General features: G+C 43.3%; 1 protein-coding gene across 1 annotated transcript; it reads right to left on the bottom strand.

Annotated features, from left to right (window-relative positions):
- Positions 1–4,035: 4,035 nt before the first annotated feature.
- tent5aa (terminal nucleotidyltransferase 5Aa) lies at positions 4,036–10,870 on the bottom strand. The gene is made up of 2 exons (XM_028018455.1): positions 8,075–10,870; positions 4,036–7,283 (listed from the first exon to the last, which is right to left on the bottom strand). The coding sequence occupies exons 1-2, from the start codon at positions 8,510–8,512 to the stop codon at positions 6,504–6,506; spliced, it is 1,218 nt and encodes a 405-aa protein (XP_027874256.1). The 5' UTR covers positions 8,513–10,870; the 3' UTR covers positions 4,036–6,503.

Genomic DNA, 10,870 nt, shown 5'->3' with positions numbered 1-10,870 from the left:
TTTTCTCTTTCACCCAATTTCTACTGAATGTTCCCTGCTCTACTTCTAATCTTCTAAAGGATTCGTGATGGATTCAATTCCAGCCAGCTGTTTCAGATTCACAACTCTCCACACTGATACTGTCAGCTAAGGTATGACTTTACAAGAGTCAATAAATCTTCAGACAAATCACTCCTGGACTGTGTTCTTGACTGACTTTCCCATTTTTCATTTTATTTTAGTATTCTTTCCCCAAAATTAGCATGACAAAATCTATTGCTGTTTGTTTTATTGAACACATTTTAATCATATTTTAATTTTACAGCTTTTATAATGGAAATAGGTATTCAAGTTTCAAGTTTTTTATTTAGTTTTTTTTTTTGTAATTACAGTTGTAATTTTTTGTAATTTTTTTGTAATGCTAGACTGTTTTTAATGTCTACCATAAGTAGTCACACATTCAGTTAGGCTAATCACAGACCAGAGTTTTGAAAGTTCAATGTTGGAGTAAAAAAAAAATTTTGCCATATGTTTTTATTTTTATAATTTATCGTGGGGTAAAGGGACACTGGAAGGTTTGTTGACAGTATTCTGGTGCAGTCTGCTCAGTGGTAACCCAAATATTTAACAAAAGTTTTTTTTAAAAAGATCATGTAAAAATGTTTCTATTACTAGGTTTTCAAAGACCAAGCCACACAGAAAACCAAAGCAGCGAGTTGGCCTCAACTATGTTCATCACTCCTCACCACCAGGCTGTGCTGAAGTCTGACTGGGACATACTTTGGTGAAGGCGCCCTCTTAACAGCTCCCCTTTATTCCATAAAATCTTTTCATCTGGAAAAAATTCTTCACTGAAAAAAAAAAAAAAAAAAGAGCCTGGAAAACAGGAGAGAAATCCTGTGAAGCCAGGCGCTCTCCGATTTCTGGCGTGGAAAAACCATTAGAGAACAGAGGAGCTTCCAGACAACAAGGGAGAACGGGGAACTGCAGGATGAATGGCAGAAATGCGGTTATGCTTTCATGTGAAGGTAAGCAGGTAATTACGAAGACGTTCCCTGACAGACTCTGGTGTGATTTACAGTAGCTCTCTCCCTGTGCCAGCTAGCAGCTGCGGTGAGACTCTTTCACAACTTTAAATCAAAAGCTACTCTGAAATTAAGAGGGCCTCTCCATTTTATGCTGCATCTTAAAATTAAGGAGCAGAGATTTAGGCTCATTGGCGCCTTTACATCAACGTGTTTTTTTTAAGGGGCACCACAAACAGGGCAAGATATTTAGAGAGGATCAACTGCTATCATGGTGGGAATTAAAACTGCGATTCGCAGAATAAACCAGATTCAAGGCCGGGAAATTTATCAATAAACAGCTAACTATGACAACTGTGACTAGATGAAGGTTTTTTTTTGGCTAATGCAATTCCAAGATTGGATTATATCAAGCCTTTGGTGATGAAGCAAGTATGAGTAGCCTTCATAAGCCCCCGTTGTCCCATCTAAGCCCACCAGTCAAGCGTAAAGGCAACAGGGTGTAAACACAGCAGAGTCATACTCTGGGCACTAAGTTTTTCAACCATCAGCTGTTTCACAGTTGCAACATAATCAGAGCTGTTTCTGCAATAATTTGGAGGAATCCAAGCATGTATTTTTTTATGTGAAGTGCTTATTGTTCTCTATGTGTCTTCATTTAGTCTAAATTCACCTTAGTTGGACTTCAAGGCTGAAGCTAACGGCTCATCCGACATATTAGCTATTAGTTAGTCTCTCTTTCTAGCCATTAGCTAGACCAAAATGAATGTATGCAACATCTTCTGCCTCACAATTTCCACAATGTCATGTGTCAAAAGGATAGGTGGATTGATGCAGTCTTATGCGTCAGTGACCATTAGCATTTTAATTAGGAATTATTAGCTTGAGAAAACAATAATAACCTAGTATTAGACTCTTGTGAAACTGCAAGTGTTAGCATCTGCTAACAGCATTGTATCTCATAAATGTTTCCATTTTCAGTTTAAGTTTTTAAACATGACGTTTTTCTGCTAAAGGTGAGGGAAGTATTTCTGATGATAATGTCACAGTATCGTACTTTAATGAATCCAAACTAACCTTGTAAACAGGTATGTGTTTGTATTGGGAGACTACAAAGTATCAGATATGATTAATTTAAGCAGGAAATGAATGTTGGAGGTGGCACACTGCCATTATCTTCCTGACTGAAGCATCTGAAGTGATAGATGTAAAGCATTTCCTGTCCGTTCATTTCATCTGACATGAAAGTAAAGCTGTGCAAATGGCTGTGCTAAAATTACGACACTCTTAAGTAAACACAGTTTTACTTGGAGGGTAAACTTATTAGAGTGTAAAACTGTTTCACACTCTAAGTAAAACAGTGTCGAAAATAACGTTTTTGACACTTTATTTTTATTTGACAGATACTTTGACTAGAAACTACACATTCTGTTCTCTGTAGATTTCTCACAGGAAGAGTTTTGGTGGCTGACCTCTTCCAACCTCTATTTCCCATGTAATAAAAGGTCTACTGGGTAAAATACCACTCAGTGTAAATATGTCAACGGCTTAACAGCTTTCAGATGAATTATTAGCTTTTGAGATTGGAGTTCTTTTCAGATGGTCTAGACTTTACGTTTGGCCTTTTTGATACCAACTCATTTACACGTATGCTAAATATAGTATATTCCAAGAGTTGAACTTCACTTCAGAAAATGGCGAGGTATTCCTTTGAGAAAGTTTTTGAAACATACAATACAGTTGAGAAGAAAGTGAAGTCTATGAACTTTCTCTGGTGTTTTTCTCACAAGTGACTCCTAAAAGTTATGGTTAATCATTGTAATGAAGGTGATAGCCCTTTTTTCAGCTTTTCACAGAATATCCCTTTGTTTCATCTTTTTTTTTTCCTTTACAGTACAATAAGAAAATTCAGAAATAATAATAGTTATTGTTTTAAAGATGGATCATGGTGAGCAAACGTTCAGCAGCAATGTATTTTCTTCTTTAAAGGGCTATACGGTATGTGTCTGCTTCCAAACAGTCAGTGTTCTCCTTTTCAAGCCTGTGTGGTTTTGGAAAAGGATGGCTTCCCAGCTTTCTTCTGTAAAACAATGCATCCAAGCCAGCGTGAACTGGCAGCAGTTGTTGATCGCTAAACCCTCCCCACCTGGCCAAGAGACTCACTCCAAGAGAAACTCTCAAACCATGTGAAGATAAAAGATAAAAGCCACAGTCTTTCTTCAGGACCAAAGTGTGTCCAGACTTGATCGTAATGTGTTGGGACTTCAGAGGAGTCGCGTTCAAACACTCCGTTTTCACTTGGAGATGCCTGCTACAGGCAAACTTGAAACACACGAACGTGGTCTTTTGGCATTTCTTTGTTGGGAAAGAAAAGGGCCAATAGGAAAAGGTCATACACAACCACTGCCTTGCATGGCTGCCGAGCGTGGATCAGCCAGTCGCTCCTCTAATGGCTCAGGTAATCAGCTGTAAATACAGCTTATGTGGAGTAATATCATTATCACATCTTCTATATTTAGAACGGAGTCCTATGGTGAGTCTCGTTCTCGTTGTGCGTTTACTCCTCCGTAGCCGTTTGGATCTAGTACAGGTTGTCATGTGACTTGAGTGACAGACAGTTTTATTTCAGCCAGCCAGGGACCCAGGAGGCAGTTGGACCGGGATGCGCAGCGGGTCTTAGTGCTGATCGCTGGTCAGAGTGCTGATTTGCTGTTTTTGGATGCTGCCTGAGAGGCTGTAAAAAGAGAATTTGATGAGCTCTACTCTTTTTTGGGGGGGTCCATGTACATCCCTCCACATTGAACAGCAGCTTTTTCTGGCTTTCAGCGTGGCCTGTTCTGGACTGTATTCTGGCTGGGCCTTCTGGACCCAGAGGGCCACTGTGTGGATTTGAGAGAACCCAACCTGAACATTATTGCGCACTGGCGAACGTCTGAACCCAACGGATCTAGATTCAAACAGATGAGTCATGGAAGCCGTTATGAATCTGGTTTTTATATTATTTCTTTTTTATTGAATAAATCATCTTTAGTTTTTTTTTTGTTTTTTTTTTTAACCAACTGAACACGACATAACATAGCAAGAAAAACAAAACATCTATCGAGAACATATCCTTTTGAAGCCCGATCACAGATTCAAAAGCACCGCAACATCTGCAGTGTCTGATACATTTAAAAGAAGTACAATCATAAAAAATATACATACAAGACAAGATTTTTTTTCCGAACGTGTGGTTTTTGTAAAAGTCTGCGAAAAATCCGAAACAGAGACTCGAGACCCACGATCTCTAACACAAGAGGTGACAGGCAGACTGGAGCTAGTTAGCTAATTAGCTGTCAGGACTTCATTAAGTGCAGATTGACAAACATCACCTTTACAATCTATCAACATGGGCACTGAAGACTAAAGTGTGTTTTCAGAGTCAACGTAAAAGTGATGCGTTGGTGGGGAAACCTGCGGCTCTATGGCTAACCCTAACAGTTTTCACATTCTACCTGCCATTTCGAAAAGCTGCAGTGCAGTTTATGTTTTACGGTGAAGTGAACAATTGTCTCTCTCCCCATTCTCTACTTCTAGACATATATCTAAAAATAGATATATACATAGAGATGTGTACAGGTTTTGTCAAAATGGACAAAAAATGAACACCAAAAAGAACACTGATGAACACCAGATAAGGCAACCTAAGAAACGCAGGTTGCAACTTGAAATCTCCTGTGGCTGGTATGTGGATTTCTGTCTCCACACTCATTTCTTTCTCTCTCTCTCTCTTTTTTCTTAATTAACATTCATTGAAACAGAGCAAGTGCTGAAAATAGACCATTTGTGTTTTCGCCATAAAGGTTGCAAGCTGCTACAAGTTGAAATATAAGCGTGAGCGTAACACGTTCTCTACGGCAAAGCGCGCTAGCCCTAAAGAGATCAAACCCCATCACCAGCTGCACCCATCTCTCCAGGCTGATCACTCTTCTCCTTCTTTGCTTCCCGTCTCTCCTCCGGTTCTACCCCTCCGTCTTCAATCGGCTCAGCGCTCCCATCAGCGCATTGTTAAACTTTAGGGGTGTGGCTAAAGGTGTTTGGCACCGGGCACTGAACCCGGCGGACCCCCTAAGCCCTAACCCTGGCTGAGTTTTCGAGCTCTTTGGCAGCAGCTGAGGAATTCCCTGCGAGGGTGTTATAGCAAACAGAATCCTTTGATCGGAGGTGTCTCTGTAAATATCCTGCTATTATGGGATGAAGCCCGGCGACCACACACAGCAGGATCTCCCTCGGACCCTCTCCTCTCTTGTTTTTGATCTGCTTTCTCTCGGACAAGAGGGGAAAAGAGAAGCACCGCTGTACAACATATACAGAAGATAAGATGCCAGTTGGGAGTTGCTTGGTCGTCGTTGCTGATGATCTGACCTTTCTCCTAACCGCCGCAACAGTACTCGGATAGGATATCGCTCACTGAGGATAGCGTTTTTGAATCTGAAGAATGTAAACATTGCAAAAAATACCTTTCGATCACACACTTGGCTGCTACTTTAAGGAAAATTCCAGCACCAAAGCATGGTGCCCCCTTTTTTTTTTCATTTCAACACTGACTCTGCGTGACATCACAAATACATTCAGAAGCATATGGGGGTGTTACCAGAGTGGGGTCACATTGCCTGCTCACTGCTTTCCTTGTCCGCTCAGAAGCAAGAGGCACTTAGAAACTAATACATGTTCACATATACAAACCGGTATGACAATAGCTTCATATTTGTGTTCAGTTTTCCCAGGTCAAAATTGGGTTGCAATGTCAGAAGTGGTCCAAAAAGATTCTTTGGTTGCAAAGGTGCAAGGTGGACATAGTTGACCAGTCAAGAGGCAACTGGCTTTGGTTCAGGGATGCCAAGTACTTGGTCAGGAGCCTTGCACACACACACACACACCCCCACACACACACACCTCTCATTTCATCCTGCATGTCTGTGCGCGTGTGAGTGTTAACTTGCACTGAGCAGACCACCCATAAAAGCTTTTCTGGAGTTAGCTGTCTGCTCGATGACGGCGATGCAGCCGTTCGGTCGGCAGCCTAATTGGTTTGTGACAGATTCGATCAGTCTCTGTGACAGTTCTGCTGCTCGCTTCGAGGCTAGGCACAAATTTGCATTCAGCCGTCGCTTTCAATATACCCAAAATTTGCTGCTTAGAAACACCTCCTCTCTCCCAGCCCCCCCATGCCTCCCACCCCCCTCCCACATCCCCATTTGGCCTCGGTGGAACGAGGTGAGGTCGGCGTTTGAAAACAAATGTGTAATATTCACGCTGAAAACGCGGCAGCTGTTCTGGATGCATCATTCATACTTTATGTATGAACTGAAACAGAAGCTTTGAGGCAAAACATTTAAACGGCGGACTCTCTTGTGTCAGCTGTCGAACACGCCGGACAGATCTGAGGCCATAATGGTTGCGCTCACTCCCGTTTAAAGAAATCAGACTCTTGCCCTCCTCCTTTCCCTTCGGGTCGACTCAGTTACAGGGCAGCCATGTGGAGTACGCAGGCTGCTGGCAGGCAAACACCGGCTGCACCTGCGCTATGTAGTAGTTACTGAAGTTGCTGTCTGCCACATAAGGAGCAGGCTGGTAGTAACACGTCACATTAGCCACGTTCGGGATGACGTTCTGCTCTGCGAGGACTCGCACCGCCAGCATGGCTATGAGTCCGAGGGTCTGCCTCCTCTCGTGTCCCATCAGGCACACGGTGCTCTCGTTGACCACTCCGTGGAGGGTCATCAGGTAGTCGTACTTGCGGTCCTCCAGCCCTACAAAGTGGTTCTGAAGGTAGGACTCCAGCTTGCGCTGCTGCTCTCCGATGTCGGGGAAGTCGATGAAGAAGCGAGAGCACATGTAGCGCTGCAAAGACTTCATCTCGGACTCCGACGCTGGCCGGAAACCCCTCACCAGCAGGTGACAATACTTGAGGAGCCCCCCGCCTCGGATCTCCTCTGGGTTCCTGGTGCAGATGATCTTGTGGCGCAGGTGGTCCAGGGCCTCGCCGAAGTCGCCGTAGACGCTCTCGCCCACGATGGTGGGGTGGAAGGTCTCGGACATGGGGTTTTCAGAGCACTCGTAGAACAGAAGCAAGGAGTCCAGCTTGATCTGGAAGGAGTCCACGCTGAACTCAAACTGCCGCCGGAGGGAATCCACGAACTTCAGCTCCACGTTCTTTCCCCGGTTGTTGGAGAGAGAGATGAGGCTCCAGCGGTCCGAGTCGTTGTTCACCTTCACCATCTTTTGCACGTAGGCTTCCTGTGGTTGAGAGAGGTGACATTAACACATAACAAGCAATGAAAAATCTACAAGACAAGCACATTTGAGTTTATAACAGTAAGTAGTATTTTAATGTTAGACATGTAACTGACATGTTTTTTAATTGAATTAAAAACCTTTCAAAGACGTTACAGTCTAGAAAGGCTAAGAGGGAGATAGATCCCTTCTAAATTGGTTTGTCTCCATCCTCTTAACCCCCTTTGTTTTACTATCACTTAAAACCACTAACTGCACTTTAAAGCCTGTAACCTCTGTGAAATCAATCCTAATATCTTATAAACCAACAGGAAAGCACCTTTTCCTAACTATTTTTTGCTGTTTGGTGCAAACCAATACTTAGATAAGACAAACTCAACCTCCTAAAAACCAACTTGCACCGATTGTTTTCATGACATAGGCCAACCGGTGTGAGGTTGTTTTTGTCTTCTTTCTGTCATTTCTCTCTCTCTCTTTTTTTTTTTTTTTTTTTTTTTTTTTGTCTTCAGCAAGATTAATCTTTCAAATCTGTATGAGCAAACACATTTTTAAAGGCAAACATGTTTGAGGCGGCCAATCAACTCCTTAAGCCTTTAATGGCGGCATTGACCCGAATAAAAGCAACGCAGAATAGCTTTCTTTGCCTCAGCACTTTTTTCTTTTTTTTTTTTAATGGTGTTTTGTAAAAATTCTTGCCTGCGGAGAAATCGATATTTCTCTAACCTATACAGTGCTCTTATTGTCAGTGTGCAGCCTCTTCTAAAAACAGGCAGCAGATAAAGTAGCGAGTTTACCTTCAGAGTCAACGGGGTTATTTTCTCTTTGTTGACGCAGTCGGGTAAAAAATCCAGGAGGCAATCCAAAACGATGTCTTTGACAGTCTGGAACTCGCTCTCGCCCTTCATGTCCGCGCAGAAGATGAGGTCCAGGTCCTTGTAGCCCAGCCCGCTGTCCTCGTGCAGGACGTGGCTGGCCGCGGAGCCGTTCAGCCGGACGTCCCGCACGCGGATCTGCTTCTCCTCCATCCGGCTCCGCACCACCTTGACGATCTGCCGCGGCTGCATCTGCAGCGTGGGGAAGTTCCCCCGGCCGTGGATGGGGATGGTCTCGGTGAGGATGGCGTCCAGCCGCTGCACTTGCTCCCAGCTGAGGACGCTGACGCCGCTGGCGTCCGCGTCGCGCACCCCGCCGCCGGGGTTGGAGCGGCAGCCGCTGCCGTCGTCCTCGGACATGGTGGTGGGTGTGGAGGCTGGAGGGAAAACAAAATCCTCGACGATTTGGTAGAGAGAGAGAAAGAGAGGGAGAGATAGAGAGAGAGAGAGAGAGAAAAAAAAAGAAAAAGTTTTCTCAAGAACTGGTTAAAAAAAAAAAAAAAGGTCTTTAGGCGAAAAAACGCGCAAATAAAGATGCTGGTAAGATAAACTGCATCGGGGCTACTCGGAGTGTTCGGTGAGTGAGTGTAAACATCTATGACTATACGGGGAAAATATATATATATAGCCTATATGTATACTAAGAACCAACTGTTGATAGTGATGACTGCTGCGGCAAGTTTTCAGTAGTGATCCAGTTGAGACAGAAGAACCGCTGCACGGACTTCTGGGAGAACAGCAGCCAGTCAAGTCCACGGAAAACAAGGAGAAGACAGAAAGCGACCTCTTGCTTAACATTTGCCCCGGTGTGGCCGTCAATGCGTCCGCGCGCCGCGCTTCACAGTCTTTGAAGGTCGGGGATGATCCAACTGGGGGGCTTTGCCTTTCCGGCTGTGACTCCATCGCCCGAAGGCACGCCTCTGATTTCACGAATTTGCATGAATAAAGCTTCTCTCCGCTTTTGTGTGTGTGTGTGGGTGTGTGTGTGTGGGTGTGTGTTTGGCTCAGTCCCCTTCCGTCCGACGGTCAGCCCCTAAGAGGAATCTTTTTGATTTTTACGCACAGCTCATGCATCATTTTAATGTATCTCTCCGCACACCCCCCGCTGCCAGGAAATGATCCCTTTAATGCAGCTCGTGTGCGCTCCGGCTGCTGCCGTCAGCTTTCCTGTTGACTTTGTCCGGTTGAACTTTTTTTTTTTTTTTTCGCCCCCACTTTTGTTGGTGGATGGGGAGAGAGTTCGCCGTCACCAGTCCCACTTGACGCGCAGCGGCGCTCTGGAAGAGCTGGGTCTGAAAGTCAGAGGACATCAGCAGCGTCTCAGCCCGCCCCTCTATGAGCCCGCGGCTCCACATTATAACAGCCTAACGAGCAGCTGCAGCCCGTTAATGCATTTTATTAGCACGTCGAACCGCGCATTCATAAGGAGGGCGCGTTACAGTGGCGCTAATGCAAAAGTAATTCAATAAAATTCACTTTCAAAGTCGGACATCGCCTTTGATTTCCAGAGTCATTATTATTTTTTTTATTATTATTCTTTCGAACTGGTCAAATATTGAAGAAAAAAAATAATCACGACTCTAAATAGTAGAGCCTTTTCCAATCGTCTGCTGCCTCTTCTCAGTTCATGTCGTGTCCTTATGTCGCCCCCTGTGGGCTTGTTTTGGTCTTGCATTAATGAAATGCAACCCAAGAGATTCTCTGTAAGAGCCACAATGACAGATATACAGTCACATACACCGGATAGAAAAAAGTAAATACATCATTTTCATGCCAGGGTCATGGCATATTAAAGTTGATGTGGTTTACCAGGTCCTAAAATGATATTTACCCCAAGAGCAACAAAAAACCAGACGATAGAATCTACTATGTCAGTATTTATTAAGCCAAAATGGAAAGCCATATGGGAAGTAGCAGCTTCTGTTCAAGTATATTTGATCAAAAGAAACGACCAATAAGTTTAAATGCAGTCGACTCTGCTACAGACATCAGCAGCAGTGACCTATGGAAAGCCATTGTTCCATTCAATTGGGTTTGTTTCACTTTGGAAATACGTTCTGTTCATATGCAGTTACACAAAATTAAACAGCGTCCAAATTTAGTTCACGTAGCCAATCGTTGAGCTAGTTCAACAGATCACAATTCATTGCGAGATGTAGCAGAATTCAAAATGTGTCTATGAATCAATGACCAAGTGGACGTCCGTCCTCCTGAGCAAGCATGCGGCGATGGTGGGAAGGAACAACTCTAAGGTGCCGCCAATCACACCGGGCCATTTTCAAACACTTTGAAGTCTATTAATATGCTCGGAGAAAGAGTACTCACAACCAAATCGTTTCAATCAGATGGCAGCACTACAGTGGAATAGCTGAAAAAGAAAAATGAAATGAAAAATGAAAACAGAGGAATCAGTTGATTCAAAGTTCCCAAACACAAATTAGGATGTATTTATTTTTCTTGTTAAACCTGTTTTTGTACTCTTTTTTTAAATTTTCCATTCAACCTTTAGATGCGGTAGCAAACTCATTGAACTTTAAGATTGCGCAAATTGAATGAAAATAAATGAGTTTAATGGAAACACTCCAACTTTGAAAAAGCATGTTTTCGAGGAAAAGTGTTTGTGCTAGAATAAGTACATCTCCATTGATCATGTGATAGCAAAATTTGATATTTTGAAAAGAAAATAGCTAAATGGAAACATGGTAATTTTGAAAAAAA

This window comes from Xiphophorus couchianus, chromosome 5, assembly GCF_001444195.1.
Source record: "Xiphophorus couchianus chromosome 5, X_couchianus-1.0, whole genome shotgun sequence".
Lineage (NCBI taxonomy): Eukaryota > Metazoa > Chordata > Actinopteri > Cyprinodontiformes > Poeciliidae > Xiphophorus > Xiphophorus couchianus.
Note: the sequence above shows the minus strand (reverse complement) of the source record. Positions and strands in the feature narration are given on the sequence as shown.